Source organism: Arachis hypogaea, chromosome 5 (assembly GCF_003086295.3).
Source record: "Arachis hypogaea cultivar Tifrunner chromosome 5, arahy.Tifrunner.gnm2.J5K5, whole genome shotgun sequence".
NCBI classification, from domain to species: domain Eukaryota; kingdom Viridiplantae; phylum Streptophyta; class Magnoliopsida; order Fabales; family Fabaceae; genus Arachis; species Arachis hypogaea.
In genome coordinates, this window is record NC_092040.1 from 50,471,108 (window position 1) to 50,491,135 (window position 20,028).

Here is a 20,028-nt window from a genome sequence, read left to right on the forward strand (position 1 = left end):
GGAGATGGATTCCTTACCCTAGAAGAACGAGCAGGAGGAGGAGGCATGGCGATAGGAGCAAGATCATCGTCCGGTCTGGAATCATCGGGAGATGGAGAAGGCGGAAGAACAGGAGGCTGTAGAGGGTCACTCGAGATAGAATCTGTAGAATCATCACTAGAAAAAAGATCAACATTGGGGTTAGTAAACAAAGGTGACTGAGTAGTAGGAATGAACTCAAAGGATGAGAACCGAGAAAACATGTGATGCTCCCAGAAGACAAAATGACGAGATATATGAATACGTTTAGAGAGAGGATCCCAACAATGATGACCCTTGTGTGCAGTGCCATAACCAAGGAAACAACACATACGAGCCCGAGGCTCAAGTTTACTATATTCATGAGACTGAAGAAGAACAAAACATACACAACCAAAAACTTGAAGAGAACTATAATCTGGGGAGGTATGATAAAGACGCTCAAAGGGAGTAACATTACCAAGAACAGAAGAAGGGAGTCTATTGATAACATGAACAACAGTAAGAACAGCTTCACTCCAAGTACGCTCAGGACACAAAGAAGAAAGAAGCATTGCACGGACGGAGTCAAGAATGTGATGGTGTTTGCATTCAGCTCTACCATTTTGTTGAGACGTACGAGGACAAAAAAACTCAGACAAAGTACCCTGTTTTGCAAGAAAGGTTAAGAGTTGAGAATCACGGTATTCCATATCACATCAAAAAACCTTAATGACCTTGGAAAATTGAGTTTTAATCATAGTAGCAAAGTTGATATAGATCTGAGGTAACTCATGGCGATTAGTCATCAAATAAATCCAAGTAAAACGGGAATAACAATCAATGAAAACGACAAAGTATCGAGCTCCGCCCATAGAGGCAGTGGGAGCGGGGCCCTAAACATCAGAGTGAATGAGATCAAAAGGAGAGAAAGCAAGAGATGAATTATTGTGAAAAGATAAAGAAGGTTGTTTCGCAGCTTGGCAAGAAATGCAATCAAACGATTCATTTGGAACCTGACCTAAAACACCCTGAGACACAAGAGGACGCAGTTTTCCTAAGGAGGTGTGGGCAAGACGTTGATGCCATAAGTGAAAGGTAAAGGGAGAAGAAGCAGCACAGAGATTTGGTACAGGAGGAACATGAAGATTCTCGAGTTCAAACAACCTTCCGACCTTTCGTCCAGTCCCGATGATTTGTCTCGTCCGAGGATCCTGTACACGACAACCAAAAACAGAAAAAGTGACCTCAAAACCCAGATCAACAAGTTGACCAACAGAAATAAGATTAAAGATTAATTTGGGAATATAATAAGTATCAGAAAGATTAAGAGTTAACTGGGATATAGAACCCTTGTGTGTTGCGTGCAAGAGGGAGCCATTTGCAGTATTGATAGAAGGTACATTTGTAGTGGTAGACATGGACGAGAAAATATTAAGCAACGGAGACATGTGATTAAAGCAACCCAAGTCAAAGTACCATTTAGAATTACCTGGAGCGGTCGAAAAAGCAGCAGGAGTATTACCAGAAACGGAGAGAAGACGCTGAAGAAGAGATGCAATATGAGATAGAGAGACACGAAATCGGTTGAGTGGATCAGGATGTGGTGGGCGAGTAGGACAGGCAGTAATTAAATGTCCGAGAGCTTGTAGTAACGGCAGAACAGCTGTGAATAATGGTAGCTAATATGACCTTTCTAGAGGCATGCGTGACATTCAACAGAAGGACACTCGGGGAAGAGGTGCCCAGAACGGGTATAGTTTCGATAGAATTTATCCTTTCTGTCTGTGGCAGCAAAAAGTGCAATCCCTAACTGAAACACTGTACATATACACACGATGGCTCGCTCAATCTCCCTTCTATCTCTCCCTCGTCCTCGTGCTCAATCCATCGCTACCGCCACTTTCACCCTCCACCATCGCTTCCTCTTCAACAGAATCAAAGGTTCCAAGCCACACACCTTGCTTCCCCATTGTACGACGATAGCGGATCTCTTTTCAGATCCCGGATCTTCTCCGGTGACATCTCCTCCGGCGACGACCTCCTTTGGCCACATCTCTTCCCATGGTAATCTCCTCCGGTGATGTCACCTCCAACTTCCTCTCCTTTCCATCCTAGCTCTGCGCCTTCTTTGCCAAAATCCTCAGCGCCTCCCTCAGCGTCTTCTTCGATGACATCTCTCTATTGAAGATCTGTAAATCCAAGCCATCACAAACAGAACAAGCACAACTCTCCCCTGCTTCCTCTGTTTTTCTGTAAGTACTATAGATCTCTCTCATCCTTTCTCTTGTCCCTTCCTTAATTTTTTATTTTATTTTTGCGGTATAACAATATAATTAATTAATATTTGTTCTTGTGTTGCTGGTTCAATTTGATTAATAATTAAGGTTAAGCATGACATCTTAATTGTATGATTGTTAGGGTTTTGAGAGACAGGAATTGTAGCTTATTGTGTGTTGAGCACCATGTGTTTGTTTTTATGTGTGTGTGATGGTTAATGTATCTAAATTGGTACTTTTGTATATCAGCTTCTATTGTGCTTCTAAATTGGTGGTTAACAATCGAATTCTTTTCAGATGTAAATTGTAAAGTACATTCTTTAAATTCTTGATAATTTGTTCTATTTGTTCATGAAGTTGGCAGAAAATTTATGGGAGAAAGCCCTGGTGAGTGAAGCATCAATTTTCTTCTTAATTTGTTATTCTTTGGTTCATTTATGGCAACATTAACTGTGAGTATTCTTGTCTATCCATATCAAATTTGCTTTAATTCTTCCAAAAAAAGAAAAGAAAAAGTGAATCCATGATTATTGATTTGTTTCCATTCTTACATTATAAATGTTCAATTTTGCTATTCAACCGTTCACTTCTAATAATGATTATGTTCTTTTTCTTTTATTTCATTTGATTTGATATAATTTGGTACTTCTAATGTTGCTTGTAATTTTCAATTTTTCATTGATTCTTAATATGAAAGCTCATGCTTTATATCTTACTATGTGGTGGATTGTTTTGTTGAAAGCTTTAAATTTTGTTTGCATTAAAATTCATTTTTATTTTACTAGCACACAACCTGCTCGATGAAATGCTTCAACTAAATTCTGCCCTTATCAATGCTTTTATGACAGAACTGGAACCTGATTCTCCGGTTATCCAGGTGATAAATATGATCTTCTTAAGAGGTTATTTTGGTTATTTAAAAGTTTACTTTATGTTATCAACTAATGTTTTTTCCATTGCAGTGTGATTATGATCATCTTCAGTTGTCAACTAGTTCATAATGGAGAATAAATTTTCCATTGGGATTTCCTTATTTGTCATGCTTAAGAAACATGTTTAATGTATGAAAACTTATTCTATTGATTTTCAGAGAGAACTGCGGTGAAAAGATGGATGAATTTCTTAAGAGATGCTTCTACCATTCTGGTCAGTATGACTCTCAGGAAAACTTTGCAGCACTGGACAAGAAGCTTAAGGAACATGAGGTAATTTTAATTATGGCGCATCATTTTAGTTTGTGTCAAGAACTCAAGATCAACATATGAAGGATGCATGAACTTATCCTTTTCTTTTCATTCTATGTATGCTCTTCTAAGCTTTTCTTTCTGATCTTAATTTAGCCATATGGTTTTTGCTTGTATAATGGGAAATCTTCTAATCGCCTGTTCTATCTATCAATTCCTCCAAACATATTCATAGATGCTGTAAAATGTGCCAGTTCATCAGCATCTTCTGGTAATGGTTGGACAAGAGTCATTGTTGAGAAGCCTTTTGGTCGAGACTCAGAATCTTCAGCTGCTTTAACAAAATCGCTCAAGCAGTATCTTCGTGAGGATCAAATTTTCAGGTTTTCTACCTAAACCAATTATGTAATCTACTTTACAAAGGAGCTACAAGTAGATGACTCGTCACTTTACATGTAAGTAATTTTAAGTTATCTGATAACTTTACTTTTAACTAACACATTCTTATTTTGGTCAAAACAATAAATGAGACTCTTTTGGCAGATTTGGGATACAACAGGACAAGAAAGGTTCAATAGTTTAGGTGCTGCATTTTATAGAGGTGCAGATTGTTGTGTTTTGGTGTATGATGTAAATGCACACAACACATTTGACACACTAAACAATTGGCATGATGAGTTCATTAAGCAGGTGTGTACTATTTAGCACCTTTCTAAATGAGCAATACATGAAGATTATATCTTATATGTTTTGGTGTTTGGCCTCAGGCAGATTTGAATGATCATGAAGCATTTCCCTTTGTGTTACTTGGGAACAAGGTTGATGTAGATGGTGGGAACAGTAGAAAGGTATTAAAAAGAGTTTGGGCCTTTGAGATTAATATGCATAGTTTTGAAGTTGAAATCTCATTCAACTTGTTGCAGGTGACTGAGAAGAAAGCTAGGGAATGGTGTGCTTCTAGAGGGAACTGATGAGCGGATAATTTGTACCCTTTTTGGCATTGTTTTTAGTATGTTTTTAGTAGGATTTAGTTAGTTTTTAGTATATTTTTATTAGTTTTTAGTTAAAATTCACTTTTCTGGACTTTACTATGAGTTTGTGTGTTTTTCTGTGATTTCAGGTATTTTCTGGCTGAAATTGAGGGACCTGAGCAAAAATCTGATCCAGAGACTGAAAAGGACTGCAGATGCTGCTGGATTCTGACCTCCCTGCACTCGAAGTAGATTTTCTGGAGCTACAGAAGCCCAATTGGCGCGCTCTCAACGGCGTTGGAAATTAGACATCCTGGGCTTTCCAGCAATATATGATAGTCCATACTTTGCCCAAACTTTGATGGCCCAAACCGGCGTTCAAAGTCACCCTCAGAATTCCCAGCGTTAAACGCCGGAACTGGCACCAAAATGGGAGTTAAACGCCCAAACTGGCATAAAAGCTGGCGTTTAACTCCAAGAAGAGTCTCTACACGAAATTTCTTCATTGCTCAGCCCAAGCACACACCAAGTGGGCCCGGAAGTGGATTTTTATGTCATTTACGCATCTCTGTAAACCCTAGGCTACTAGTTCTCTATATATAGGATCTTTTTCTATTGTATTTTCATCTTTGGACATCTAGTTCTTAGATCATTGGGAGGCTGGCCATTCGGCCATGCCTAGACCTTATGCTTATGTATTTTCAACGGTGGAGTTTCTACACACCATAGATTAAGGTGTGGAGCTCTGCTGTACCTCGAGTATTAATGCAATTACTATTGTTCTTCCATTCAATTCCGCTTGTTCTTGTTCTAAGATATCACTTGTTCTTCAACTTGATGAATGTGATGATCCGTGACACTCATCATCATTCTCACCCATGAACAAGGTGACTGACAACCACTCTTGTTCTACAAGCGATCAAGGCTCTAGTGAATATCTCTTGGATTCCTGATTGCACGATGCATGGTTGATCGCCTGACAACCGAGTGCTCGTCTGACAAACGAGCCAACCATTCCGTGAGATCAGAGTCTTCGTGGTATAGGCGAGAACTGATGGCGGCATTCAAGAGAATCCGGAAGGTTTAACCTTGTCTGTGGTGTTCTGAGTAGGATTCAATGACTGAATGACTGTGACGTGCTTCAAACTCCTGAAGGCGGGGCGTTAGTGACAGACGCAAAAGAATCACTGGATTCTATTCCGGCCTGATTGAGAACCGACAGATGAATTCCGCTATGCTGTGACAGAGCATATGCAATCGCTTTCACTGAGAGGATGGGAGGTAGCCACTGACAACGGTGAAACCCTTGCTTAAGCTTGCCATGGAAAGGAGTAAGAAGGATTGGATGAAGACAGTAGGAAAGCAGAGAGACGGAAGGGAAAGCATCTTCATGCGCTTATCTGAAGTTCCTACCAATGAATTACATAAGTATCTCTATCTTTACCATTGTGTTATTTTCGTTCATCACCATTACTATTTGAGTTTGCCTGACTAAGATTTACAAGATGACCATAGCTTGCTTCAATACTAACAATCTCCGTGGGATCGACCCTTACTCGCGTAAGGTTTATTACTTGGACGACCCAGTGCACTTGCTGGTTAGTTGTGCGAAGTTGTGTAATGCCATGGTATTGAGCTACCAAGTTTTTGGGGTTCATGACCAGGGATTATGAGAGTTGTGAAAAAGTATTGTTCACAATTTTGCGCACCAAGTTTTTGGCGCCGTTGCCGGGGATTGTTCAAGTTTTGAGCAAGCTTGTGGTAACATCAGTGCCAAGATCCGGCAACAACACCAAGTTAGTGGCGTTATTGCCAGGGATTGTTCAGTTTGGACAACTGACGGTTCATCTTGTTGCTTAGATTAGGTATTTTTTTTCTTCAGAGTTCTTAAGAAAGAATTCTAGTGTTTCAAGGTGATGTTCTTATCATCACCAAAGCTGATTGATCTTCATCAATTTAGCTCTTGAATGCAATGTTCTGCTAAAGCTTGGTGACCATGTCTAATTCCTTTAGACTGAAGCTTTAGACTAACATTGTATGATTCCTGGAATTCTCATTAAGAATTTTGATACCTTTTTCCACTTAATTTTCGAAAAAAAAAATCAAAAAAATCATAAAATCCAAAAATTTCTTGTTTGAGTCTAGTGTCTCATGTTAAGTTTGGTGTCAATTGCATGCATTCATTCATGTGTCTTAAGGATCTTCAAGTAATTCTTGATGATTTTCGTGCTCTGATCTTTGAATTCTATTGACTTGAGTGTTTTGTGTGTCTCATATGCATTCTCATGTTGTTAGTGTCAGTAGTATACAAACTGCTAAGTTTGGTATCTTGCATGCATTGTTCTTTGATTTTAGTTGCATTTTGATTATTCCTTATTATTAAAAATCCAAAAATATTTTTAATTTGTGTCTTTTCAAGTCAATAATACAGAGAATTGAAGATTCAGAACATACAGCAGAGGAATTGCACAGAAAAAGCTGGGCGTTCAAAACGCCCAGTGAAGAAGGACACACTGGCGTTTAAACGCCAGCCAGGGTACCTGGTTGGGCGTTTAACGCCCAAAAGGGTAGCATTTTGGGCGTTAAACGCCAGAATGTGCACCATTCTGGGCGTTTAACGCCAGGATGGCACAAGGGGGAAGATTCTATTTTTCAATGCAATTTTTTTCAAGTTTTCAAAGCTTTTCAAAATCAAATCTTTTTCAAATCAATTTTTCAATCAAATCTTTTTCAAAATCAATTTCTTTCTATTTTTAAAAAAAATACTTACTATCAATTAATGATTTGATTCAACATTTCAAGTATGTTACCTTTTCTGTTGAGAAAGGTTTAATGTTTGGATCATATCTTTTCTTGTTAGTCAAGTTTTTAATTTTCAAAATCAAATCTTTTTAAAATGTTTTTCAAATCATATCTTCTCAATCACATTTTTTTTAAAACCAATCATATCTTCTTAACCACATCGTTTTCAAAATAGTTTTCAATCAAATCTCTTTGATTTCTAATTTCAAATCTTTTTCAAAAATCACTTTATTTCTTTTCCACTTTCATTTTCGAAAATTAAGTAATGTTTTTCAAAAATGTTTTCAAAATTTTTTTCACTTAATTTTCGAAAATCACTTCCCTTCTTCTCACATCCTTCTATTTATGGACTAACACTATCCCTTAATGCAAAATTGGAACTCCATCTTCTTTGATAAGTTCGAATTTTCTACTTCTGTCTTCTACTCTTCTTTTCCTCTGACACTTCAAGGAATCTCTATACTGTGACATAGAGGATTCCACATTTTCTTGTTCTCTTCTCTTTCTTATGAGCAGGAGCAAAGACAAAAGCATTCTTGTTGAGGCTGATCCTGAACCTGAAAGGACCTTGAAGAGAAAGCTAAGAGAAGCCAAAGCACAACTCTCTTTAGAGGACCTGACCGAATTCTTCAAAGAAGAAGAACACATGGAAGCCGAAAACAACAATGCCAACAATGCAAGGAAGGTGCTGGCTGACTTTACTGCACCTACTCCCGACTTCCATGGGAGAAGCATCTCTATCCCTGCCATTGGAGCAAACAACTTTGAGCTTAAGCCTCAATTAGTTTCTCTAATGCAATAGAATTGCAAGTTTCATGGACTTCCATTGGAAGATCCTCATCAGTTTTTAGCTGAGTTCTTGCAAATCTGTGACACTGTTAAGACTAATGGGGTTGACCCTGAGGTCTACAGACTAATGCTATTCCCTTTTGCTGTAAGAGACAGAGCTAGAACATGGTTGGACTCTCAACCTAAAGAAAGCCTGGACTCTTGGGAAAAGCTAGTCAATGCCTTCTTGGCAAAGTTCTTTCCACCTCAAAAATTGAGTAAGCTTAGAGTGGAAGTCCAAACCTTCAGACAGAAGGAAGGAGAATCCCTTTATGAAGCTTGGGAAAGATACAAACAATTAATCAGAAAGTGTCCCACTGACATGCTTTCTGAATGGAGCATCATAGGTATTTTCTATGATGGTCTCTCTGAACTGTCCAAGATGTCTTTGGATAGCTCTTCTGGAGGCTCTCTTCATTTGATGAAGACGCCTGCAGAAGCTCAAGAACTGATTGAAATGGTTGCAAATAACCAATTCATGTACACTACTTAAAGAAATCCTGTGAACAATGGGACTAGTCAGAAGAAAGGAGTTCTTGAGATTGACACTCTGAATGTCATATTGGCTCAGAACAAAATATTGACTCAACAAGTCAATATGATTTCTCAAAGTCTGTCTGGAATGCAAAATGCACCAAGCAGTACTAAGGAAGCTTCATCTGAGGAAGAAGCTTATGATCCTGAGAACCCTTCAATAGAAGAGGTGAATTACATGGGAGAACCCTATGGAAACACCTACAATCCTTCATGGAGGAATCATCCAAATCTTTCATGGAAGGATCAACAGAGACCTCAACAAGGTTTCAATAACAATAATGGTGGAAGAAACAGGTTTAGCAATAGCAAGCCTTTTCCATCATCTTCTCAGCAACAGACAGAGAGTTCTAAGCAGAATACCTCTGACTTAGCAACCATGGTCTCTGATCTAATCAAAACCACTCAAAGTTTCATGACTAAAACTAGGTCCTCCATTAGGAATTTGGAAGGACAAGTGGGTCAGCTGAGCAAGAAAATTACTGAACTCCCTCCTAGTACTCCCCCAAGCAATACAGAAGAAAATCCAAAAGGAGAGTGCAAGGCCATCAACATGGCCGAATTCTGGGAGGAAGAAGAGGCAGTGAACGCCACTGAGGAAGACCTCACTGGACGTCCACTGGCCTCCAATGAGTTCCCCAATGAGGAACCATGGGAATCTGAGGCTCAAACTGAGACCATAGAGATTCCATTGGACTTACTTCTGCCATTCATGAGCTCTGATGAGTATTCTTCCTCTGAAGAGGATGAGTATGTCACTGAAGAGCAAGTTGCCAAATACCTTGGAGCAATCATGAAGCTGAATGACAAGTTATTTGGAAATGAGACTTGGGAGGATGAATCCCCTTTGCTCACCAAAGAACTGAATGACTTGTCTAGGCAGAAACTGCCTCAAAAGAGACAAGATCCTGGGAAGTTTTCAATACCTTGTACCATAGGCACCATGACCTTCAAGAAGGCTATGTGTGACTTAGGGTCAAGTGTAAACCTCATGCCTCTCTCTGTAATGGAGAAGCTAGGGATCTTTGAGGTGCAAGCTGCAAGAATCTCATTAGAGATGGCAGACAACTCAAGAAAACAAGCTCATGGACTTGTAGAGGATGTTTTGGTGAAGATTGAAGACCATTACATCCCTGCTGATTTCATAGTCCTAGAGACTGGGAAGTGCATGGATGAATCCATCATCCTTGGCAGACCCTTCCTAGCCACAGCAAAGGCTGTGATTGATGTTGATAGAGGTGAACTGATCATTCAAGTGAATGAAGAATCCTTTGTGTTTAAGGCTCAAGGATATCCCTCTGTCACCATGGAGAGGAAGCATGAAGAGCTTCTCTCAAATCAGAGTCAAACAGAGCCCCCACAGTCAAACTCTAAGTTTGGTGTTGGGAAGCCACAACCAAACTCTAAGTTTGGTGTTGAACCCCCACATTCAAACTCTAAGTTTGGTGTTGGGAGGTTCCATCATTGCTCTGAGAAAATGTGAGGCTCCATGAGAGCCATCTGTCAAGCTACTGACATTAAAGAAGCGCTTGTTGGGAGGCAACCCAATGTTATATTTTATCTATTTTCTTTTGTTATTTTATGTTTTTTTTGTAGGTTGATGATCATGAGAAGTCACAAAATCAATTGAAAAAGCAAACACAGAATGAAAAACAGGAAGAAAAACAGCACACCCTGGAGGAAGAACCCACTGGCGTTTAAACGCCAGTGAGGCTAGCAGTTGGGCGTTTAACGCCCAGTCTGGCACCATTCTGGGCGTTTAACGCCAGAAAGGGGCACCAGACTGGCGTTAAACGCCAGGAAAGGGCAAGAACCTGGCGTTAAACGCCAGAAATGGGCACCAGCCCGGCGTTTAACGCCAGAATTGGCTCAAAACGTGTTTTTGAATGCCATTTGCTGCAGGGATGACTTTTCCTTGACACCTAAGGATCTGTGGACCCCACAGGATCCCCACTAACCCCACCACCCTCTCTCTTCTTCACCCATTCACCAATCACCTCAACACCTCTCTCCCAAAAAAAAACCCTTCACCTATCAAATCCCATCTTTTCTCCACCACTCACATCCATCCTTCATAAAACCCCATCTACCTCACCATTCAAAATTCAAACCACTTTCCCACCCAAACCCACCCATAAAGGCCGAACCAAAAAGCCACCTCCCTCTCCTCTATTTCTTCTTCTTCTACTCTCTTCTTTCTTCTTTTGCTCGAGGACGAGCAAACCTTTTAAGTTTGGTGTGGTAAAAGCATTGCTTTTTGTTTTTCTATAACCATTTATGGCATCCAAGGCCGGAGAAACCTCTAGAAAGAGGAAAGGGAAGGCAAAAGCCTCCTCCTCCGAATCATGGGAGATGGAGAGATTCATCTCTAGGGTGCATCAAGACCACTTCTATGAAGTTGTGGCCATGAAGAAGGGTCAACTTTGATCAAAGGTTGGACCAAGTCCTCATAGACATTTATGAAGAGGGCGTTCAATGAAAGAGAGATTCAAGAGGGAAGCCGGTTCAACTGAGAAGGCATGACCTCAAGCCCATCACTAAGAAAAAGATGGAGCAAACAAGAGACCCCTCTCATCATGAGATCCCTGAGATTCATCTCAAGGGATGCACTTTCCTCCACAAGACTATTGGGAGCAACTGAACACCTCCCTAGGAGAATTAAGTTCCAACATGGGACAACTAAGGGTGGAGCACCAAGAACATTCCATCCTCCTCCATGAAATTAGAGAAGATCAAAGAATCATGAGAGAGGAGCAACAAAGACAAGGAAGAGACATTGAGGAGCTCAAGCACTCCATAGGATCTTCAAGAGGAAGAAAGAGCCGCCATCACTAAGGTGGACCCGTTCTTTAATCTCCTTGTTCTTTATTTTCTTGTTTTTCGAATTTTTATGCTTATGTTTGTCCATGTTTGTGTCTTATGATCATTAGTGTCTTAGTGTCTATGCCTTAAAGTTATGAATGTCCTATGAATCCATCACCTTTCTTAAATGAAAACTGTTTTTATCACAAAAGAACAAGAAGTACAGGATTTCGAATTCATCTTTAAAACTAGCTTAATTAGTTTGATGTGGTGACAATACTTTTTGTTTTCTGAATGTATGCTTGAACAGTGCATATGTCTTTTGAATTTGTTGTTCATGAATGTTAAAATTGTTGGCTCTTGAAAGAATGATGAAAAAGGAGACATGTTACTGAGGATCTGAAAAATCATAAAAATGATTCTTGAAGCAAGAAAAAGCAGTGAATACAAAAAAAAAAGAGAGATGAAAAAAGAAAAGAAAGAGAAAAAGAAAGAAAAAGAAAGAAATAAAGTTGTGATCCAAGGCAAAAAGAGTGTGCTTAAGAACCCTGGACACCTCTAATTGGGGACTTTAGCAAAGCTGAGTCACAATCTGAAAAGGTTCACCCAATTATGTGTCTGTGGCATGTATGTATCCGGTGGTAATACTGGAAGACAGAGTGCTTTGGGCCACGGCCAAGACTCAATAAGTAGCTGTGTTCAAGAATCATCATACTTAACTAGGAGAATCAATAACACTATCTGGATTCTGAGTTCCTAAAGAAGCCAATCATTCTGAATTTCAAAGGATAAAGTGAGATGCCAAAACTGTTCGGAGGCAAAAAGCTACTAGTCCCGCTCATCTAATTTGGAGCTATGTTTCATTGATAATTTGGAGTCTATAGTATATTCTCTTCTTTTTATCTTATTTGATTTTCAGTTGCTTGAGGACAAGCAACAATTTAAGTTTGGTGTTGTGATTAGCGGATAATTTGTACCCTTTTTGGCATTGTTTTTAGTATGTTTTTAGTAGGATTTAGTTAGTTTTTAGTATATTTTTATTAGTTTTTAGTTAAAATTCACTTTTCTGGACTTTACTATGAGTTTGTGTGTTTTTCTGCGATTTCAGGTATTTTCTGGCTGAAATTGAGGGACCTGAGCAAAAATCTGATCCAGAGACTGAAAAGGACTGCAGATGCTGTTGGATTCTGACCTCCCTGCACTCGAAGTGGATTTTCTGGAGCTACAGAAGCCCAATTGGCGCGCTCTCAACGGCGTTGGAAAGTAGACATCCTGGGCTTTCCAGCAATATATGATAGTCCATACTTTGCCCAAAATTTGATGGCCCAAACCGGCGTTCAAAGTCACCCTCAGAATTCCCAGCGTTAAACGCCGGAACTGGCACCAAAATGGGAGTTAAACGCCCAAACTGGCATAAAAGCTGGCGTTTAACTCCAAGAAGAGTCTCTACACGAAATTTCTTCATTGCTCAGCCCAAGCACACACCAAGTGGGCCCGGAAGTGGATTTTTATGTCATTTACGCATCTCTGTAAACCCTAGGCTACTAGTTCTCTATATATAGGATCTTTTTCTATTGTATTTTCATCTTTGGACATCTAGTTCTTAGATCATTGGGAGGCTGGCCATTCGGCCATGCATAGACCTTATGCTTATGTATTTTCAACGGTGGAGTTTCTACACACCATAGATTAAGGTGTGGAGCTCTGCTGTACCTCGAGTATTAATGCAATTACTATTGTTCTTCCATTCAATTCCGCTTGTTCTTGTTCTAAGATATCACTTGTTCTTCAACTTGATGAATGTGATGATCCGTGACACTCATCATCATTCTCACCCATGAACAAGGTGACTGACAACCACTCTTGTTCTACAAGCGATCAAGGCTCTAGTGAATATCTCTTGGATTCCTGATTGCACGATGCATGGTTGATCGCCTGACAACCGAGTGCTCGTCTGACAAACGAGCCAACCATTCCGTGAGATCAGAGTCTTCGTGGTATAGGCGAGAACTGATGGTGGCATTCAAGAGAATCCGGAAGGTCTAACCTTGTCTGTGGTGTTCTGAGTAGGATTCAATGACTGAATGACTGTGACGTGCTTCAAACTCCTGAAGGCGGGGCGTTAGTGACAGACGCAAAAGAATCACTGGATTCTATTCCGGCCTGATTGAGAACCGACAGATGAATTCCGCTATGCTGTGACAGAGCATATGCAATCGCTTTCACTGAGAGGATGGGAGGTAGCCACTGACAACGGTGAAACCGTTGCTTAAGCTTGCCATGGAAAGGAGTAAGAAGGATTGGATGAAGACAGTAGGAAAGCAGAGAGACGGAAGGGAAGGCATCTTCATGCGCTTATCTGAAGTTCCTACCAATGAATTACATAAGTATCTCTATCTTTACCTTTGTGTTATTTTCGTTCATCACCATTACTATTTGAGTTTGCCTGACTAAGATTTACAAGATGACCATAGCTTGCTTCAATACTAACAATCTCCGTGGGATCGACCCTTACTCGCGTAAGGTTTATTACTTGGACGACCCAGTGCACTTGCTGGTTAGTTGTGCGAAGTTGTGTAATGCCATGGTATTGAGCTACCAAGTTTTTGGGGTTCATGACCAGGGATTATGAGAGTTGTGAAAAAGTATTGTTCACAATTTCGCGCACCAGGAACCTACCATACTTTTGTTTAATTGATACCTGTGTACTAATCTTTTTGTCACTGGCATAGATTCAAGTAGGTGGTTACTGGTTCCCCTTTGTATAAATTAGAAAGAAAACTTGGAAAGGGTGGATTTGGTCAAGTATATGTTGGTCGACATCTTTCTGGTGGAAATTTGAATGAGAGAACTGGACCACCATACGTTAAACTTTTGTTCCGAGGTTGCGTTAAAATTTGAGCATAGAAGTAGTAAAGGATGTAATTATGGACCACCATACGAGTGGCAAGTGTACAAGTGAGTGCTAGTTTTGACCTCTGTATTTTCTCTTAGCTCGGTTTGTGTACCTTGCTTCTTTTCAATCTTTTCCCTCTGCTTGTGCAGAATTCTTGGTGGCAGTCATGGTGTGCCTCAAGTACATTACAAGGGCAGGTAAGGTGACTATTATGTTATGGTATGTTTCTGGGTCTTATTCTAGAGCTTTTTGAAACGTTTCAAGCTTATGAAATTTTATATGATGTTGTCCGTAAAGACATCGATTATTTGGGACAGCTTCTGTGGAATTACTGCATTTTAGATGAAGGGCATATAATCAAGAATGCTAAGTCCAAAGTTACACTTGCTATAAAGCAGTTAAAAGCCCAACACCACTTGATATTGAGTGGGACTCCAATACAGGTTAGTGTGGTGATTTTCTGTTCTCATTAAAGGTAAACATATCATGACTAATTAAATAAACACACTACCTCTTTTTTTTTGTGTGCAGAATAACATCATGGACTTGTGGTCCCTTTTTGATTTTCTAATGCCTAGATTTCTTGGAACAGAGAGACAGGTAAAATTGTGATTCCTTTATCAAGGATTAGGAGTTTGATGCTTGCTTCCTCATTCTTCATAATTAAATTAATTTTTGGCACATGGAAAAACTGGGCTATGCTTATCCATGTTTAAAGGCCAAAGCATTTGGGTGTGTAGCGAGGTATAAAACAATTTTTTGGCCTTATACCTAATATTTTATTCTCTTAAATTGCTTTGTTTCTTGATATTAGTTTTGTACTTTTATCCTTTTTCGTCACCACCTTCTCATTTATACCTAATGTCTTTGTTTGATCTTTTGAACTTGTTTTATTTTCCTTTCTTTTTCTCTTGAGGAGGGCCATATATATATGACTTGATGTAAGTAGAAAATAATGAAAGGTTGGTTCCATCATTCATTTTTGTTTTGCAGGTAAAGTCTTATTTTCCTTTCCTCATACTAATTATTACTTCTGCTCTACTGATTTGGGACGAAAAGAATTTGAAGAGGCTTAAAAGCAGTGGAAAGTTAAAGAAAGTTCTTTGGAGACTAGGAATTTTGGTGGGTTACTTTTTCAAGCTCATGCTAATGCTATCAGAAATGTTATGATGCCAGAAATCAACTTTTTAGCTCACAGCTCATATCCTTTGAGCTTTTTTTTTTTTTCTGGCATGCCTATGCTAATACTTCTCAAAGTAATAATTAGTGGATATGATTTGTTGTATAGAAGTTATTACTTTTGATTTCTAATACTAAAAAATTATATATTATATTTGATACTTTATTTATGAGTTGTGTAATATTTTGTTTATGGGTTATGATTTTTTGTTATTGTGAAATTTTAAACAAAAAATTATTTGTTTAATGTAAAAATAATAGTTAAAAATGCCTTTTTAAACGATAAAAGATGTCATTTTTATTTAGTAAAAGTAGTTCATGAATGCCGTTTTAAAAAATATGAAATGTCATTTTAATTCGGTAAAAATGTCGGTTTTAAACGTCGTATTAACCAATTAAAAAATGCCGTTTTATCTGGAAATAACGGCAGTTTGAACTGCCATTTTAACTAACTAAAAAAATGTCATTTTATCCAGAAATAACGGCGGTTTGAACTGCCATTTTATCCGGAAATAACGGCGGTTTTGAACCGCCATTTTAACCAACCAAGAAAACGCCGTTTTATCCGGAAATAACGGCGGTTTTGAACCGCCGTTTTAACATGTTAAAAAATCGCCGTTTTAACCATGGGAATTGTGGCGGTTTTTTAAAAACCGCCGTAATAACCAAATGGCGCTTAGAATTCAGGCGGTTTTTCTTAACCGCCATTCAAGGTAATAACGGCGGTTCAAACCGCCGTAATAACCCAAAAAAACCGCTGTAATTACCAAGTTTTTTTGTAGTGACTATCTGCCATGTCAGCGGCCACGTCAGCGACACGTGGCAGCGTATGGATGGAGGAAGAAACTCACGGGTCAGCCAAGCGGACCGGGTCAGGTTGAGACGCGGGTCGTCGGGTCGACATTGAAGGGTTGCAGTGCGACATGTGGGTGGCTGCGGAGCGTTCGATTGAAGACCCAATCTGATAGCTCAAGATGAATCTGGAGAGGAGCTGAACCTGGTGGCGGCAGTGTCTTCAGGCGGCCCGTCCGGTGGCGGATGGCGGCGATTTTGGTTGCGTTGGAATCACGGTGACAAGACGAACACGGTAGTAACAGAGGTGACGAACCAAAGCGTCGAAAGGGAACGAAAAATGAGGCCAAAGAACAGTTGCCGAAAAAAAACAACGGGGCTATGAACGAATTCTCATGGAAAAGAAAGGAACCTAAGCTCTTGATACCATGTTAGACACAAGAGACCAAACTAAAGAAAGTGTTTTGTGTATTATTCAGTCTGATCAAAAGTACAATATACAAGGGGTATTTATACGTGCTAAATAAATCAAAGGTTTAATTACTTTGTTGGTCCCTATAGTTTCGCGAAATTTTCAATTAGGTCCCTATACTTTTTTTCCTTTTAATTGAGTTCTTGCACCAAAATTTTTTTTAATTGGGTCGCTACACTTTTTTTTCCTTTTATTTAGGTCCCTATACCAATTCTTTTTTTAGTTGGGTCCTATAAAATTAAGCCAATTACTACTAAGAAGGACTTAATTGAAAAAAAAATCTAGTGTAGGGACTCAATTAAAAAGAAAAAAAGTATAGGGACCTAATTGAAAATTTCACGAAACTATAGGGACCAACAGAGTAATTAAGCCTAAATCAAAGTAATAAAGGTATAGAATCCTATAATTAATATACATATATGCTATATAAATATAAACGATACTAATTGATCTAAATTAATTCTAATGATTCTCTAACAGTTCTATCAACGTGGTGTTTATATGTATTGTTAACTACTATAACGTATCTATTTATGAAAGATTGTTATGTAGATAACAAATTTTGGAACAAAACTTCAGCTGTTATAGTAAGATTCGTTGTAAATAAAGAACAGTCAATAAAGGTTATATAGGAACTCAAAAGATAATGAATGTTTTACTATGTAAAACTACATTGTTTTTATGCTCATGTAAAACAACGAGACGCACACTCCTATAAATAACGAAATATATGAACAATTTCATTTTATTTCGCACTATCAATAAACGGAAGAATATATATGTTCACAGTTTATCATTTTAAAAAACCTAATAAGTACTATTTTTTAAAAACTAATTAATTTTAAGTCAAAATCTTGGAGAATCTCAAATATATATTATGGTTTAGACGTACAGTAGTACCACGACAAAAAAATAAAAAATAAAAACCGTATCATTATATACTATAGTGGGTGGGTTGCTGCTGCAGCCTCAAAGTTTCATATGATTTTTATTATAACTCAACTTAATATGCAGAGGCTATAACCGTATGGACAGGTTTTTTACTTATATTTTTTCTTGGGTATAGTCGTATATATGTTGGTAGCCTTAGAAAAACATTGTTTAAAGCCCAACTAATGACTATCGATTTTCTTTAACTTTCGCTTCTTCAAGATCAAAAAAAAAAAAAAAAAAAAACTTTCGCTTCTTAAAATTGGGCGTTTCATGCATCCGGACAATGCTAAAAACCACGCCAAAAAGTAAAAAGAAAGAATAACGAGACCATTACCGACTACCCACAAATCCAGATTGCAAGGTCAGTCAAAACGTCATGTCGTTTAATCAGATTCCCTGGAATTGGATTATAGAAACAAACGGCGCCGTTAACGCCATCATCCATCGTCCTCCAAGGCTCCAACAACACCATGACGACGACAATCGTACTCTCGCTTCACTTCTTGCTCCCTCAGAACCCAAAACCCTTCCAAAACCTTTATTTTATCCTGAAAACTCACCCTTTTAAATTCAGACCCCAATGTTCCCGGGAAACAAACACCGCTGCTTCCTCCACCGACCGTGGCCTTTTTTTCCAGGAAAAAGTTCAGTACCTCAAGAATCTCAAAGTGAACCACAGAAATCTTTCCAAGTAAACCCTAACCTCCGGTCAACGCCACTCTCCGCCGTCAAATCCGTCGAGCAATGGGAAGAATCCTCGACATGCTCCCTGAGCTTCTCAACCGAGACCCCGCCACGGACCTCTATCCGATCCTCGATTTCTTCCTCAACGACGTTGGAATCCCTTACCCCGAGGCTCTTGATCTGCAGCGTGGAGGAGCAATTGAAGCCAACCCTAAAATTCCTGATGAAATTAGGGTTCGCCGGTTCGACTTCCCTCACGTGCCAGAACACTGTGCTACTCGTTTCGAGCGTGGAGGAGACGCTCGTTCCGAAGATCGAGTTCTTGAAATGCTCTTCGGAATCGGAGGTTAATTGCATGGTTGTGAGGTCCCCTGCTTTGTTAACCTACAGTGTAGAGAAGAATTTGAAGCCTAAAGTTGAGTACTTTTTGAATGAGATGAATGGAAATGTTTCAGAGTTGAAGCGGTTTCCGCCGTATTTTAAATTTGGCTTGGAAGGGAGTATTAAGCCAAGGCATAAGGTGTTGGTTGAGAATGGGGTGAAACCACCGTTGCATCTTATATTGAAGGGTGATGATGGTGGGTTCTATGAAACACTGATTAATACCCGGTTAAGAAAGCTTGATGGAAGGTAGTTGTTGTAAATTGGTTCTTGGTGAGAAAGGAAGTGTCATCCTTTTTCTCTATGAACTAACAGCATGAAGGTATAAAATGTATGTGCATATGTGATATAAATCAATGACGTTTTACCTGTTTACATAAAGATTTTTGAATTGTTCATGTAACCTGAGTTAATGGACTTTGGGAGCTGAACTTATTATTTGATCCATTGCTGCTGTTAGTATTAGTCAGTTATAAGTCAGTTAGAATTGGCAGCTGGCAAAGTTAGTTAGGCAGATTGAGTTAGTTAGGTGTTAGCTCAATATAGAAAGTTAATGCAGTCAGTTTATTGGATTGTTAGAGAACTGCTGCTCTTGTGTAATTATGTAAGACAAGCATGTAATGCAGAAAAGTAGATGAATCAATCACAAATTTTCATCTTCCCTAATTCGTTCTTTCTCTCATTCACATTTCCAACTGACCTAACAGATTCTTCATTGGTCCTTTCTTTCTTGTTTCATCTCTCTCACTTTCTTCTCTAGATTCTTCTCCCTTCACTCTTGGACTCACTCAACAAAGGTTGATGAGAGCTTGATTCTCTCTAACCATGCAATTTTCACCGTTCACAGCATGCTTTCTCATCAAATGGTGGTGGATGGAGAGTGGGTCGGCATGGCTTCATCGGACATAATTTTCGAGAAAATGTTGAAAGTGCAACGAAAGCTTGGTCATTTAAATCCATACTTTTTGTGTTATACAGATAAGAGGGCTGCATGTTATTTGATAAGAAGAGCCATGATCAAATGGATTCCTTCCACTTCCTCCATTTGTAGCCGAAAACGTATCTTTTAATAGTTTTGCTCATGATATAATCTTTATAATATGTGCCTTTTTGATTGTCTTGGTGATTATGAAAGAAAAGATATAATCTTTGTTAATAATACCTGCTTAATTTTCTCCGGCATTCACTGTCTGAAACTATGCTGAAGGTTGTTTGTGAAATATTTCAGCCATTTGTATGTACTTAGATGACACTAATATTTCAGCTAGTTCGACCGAGTTAACCGGAATCGATT

General features: G+C 39.0%; 2 protein-coding genes, 1 long non-coding RNA gene and 1 pseudogene across 3 annotated transcripts; all 4 read left to right on the forward strand.

Moving 5' to 3' along the window:
* Positions 1–1,805: 1,805 nt before the first annotated feature.
* LOC112801581 (uncharacterized) lies at positions 1,806–3,481 on the forward strand. Its single transcript, XR_003201974.3, has 4 exons — positions 1,806–2,252; positions 2,634–2,663; positions 3,062–3,153; positions 3,367–3,481. It is a non-coding gene; the product is annotated as an uncharacterized lncRNA (long non-coding RNA).
* A 504-nt stretch (positions 3,482–3,985) lies between these two features.
* On the forward strand, positions 3,986–4,431 carry LOC140173114 (ras-related protein Rab7-like). Its single transcript, XM_072195962.1, has 3 exons — positions 3,986–4,150; positions 4,228–4,308; positions 4,384–4,431. Exons 1-3 carry the CDS (start codon positions 3,986–3,988, stop codon positions 4,429–4,431), a joined length of 294 nt encoding a protein of 97 aa, XP_072052063.1.
* A 9,642-nt stretch (positions 4,432–14,073) lies between these two features.
* LOC112801582 (TATA-binding protein-associated factor BTAF1) lies at positions 14,074–15,642 on the forward strand. Its single transcript, XM_025844396.3, has 5 exons — positions 14,074–14,355; positions 14,443–14,490; positions 14,591–14,736; positions 14,825–14,893; positions 15,287–15,642. Exons 1-5 carry the CDS (start codon positions 14,325–14,327, stop codon positions 15,461–15,463), a joined length of 471 nt encoding a protein of 156 aa, XP_025700181.1. The 5' UTR covers positions 14,074–14,324; the 3' UTR covers positions 15,464–15,642.
* A 2,338-nt stretch (positions 15,643–17,980) lies between these two features.
* Positions 17,981–19,397, forward strand: LOC112801583 (transcription termination factor MTEF1, chloroplastic-like; annotated as a pseudogene).
* Positions 19,398–20,028: the final 631 nt, after the last annotated feature.

Coding starts and splice junctions, on each gene's coding strand:
- LOC140173114 (XM_072195962.1), top strand. CDS start 3,986: ATGAGACTCTTTTGGCAGATTTGGGATACAACAGGACAAGAAAGGTTC. Junction 4,151..4,227: donor ATGATGAGTTCATTAAGCAG/GTGTGTACTATT, acceptor GTTTGGCCTCAG/GCAGATTTGAATGATCATGA. Junction 4,309..4,383: donor ATGGTGGGAACAGTAGAAAG/GTATTAAAAAGA, acceptor AACTTGTTGCAG/GTGACTGAGAAGAAAGCTAG.
- LOC112801582 (XM_025844396.3), top strand. CDS start 14,325: ATGGACCACCATACGAGTGGCAAGTGTACAA. Junction 14,491..14,590: donor CAAGTACATTACAAGGGCAG/GTAAGGTGACTA, acceptor TTGTCCGTAAAG/ACATCGATTATTTGGGACAG. Junction 14,737..14,824: donor TGAGTGGGACTCCAATACAG/GTTAGTGTGGTG, acceptor TTTTGTGTGCAG/AATAACATCATGGACTTGTG.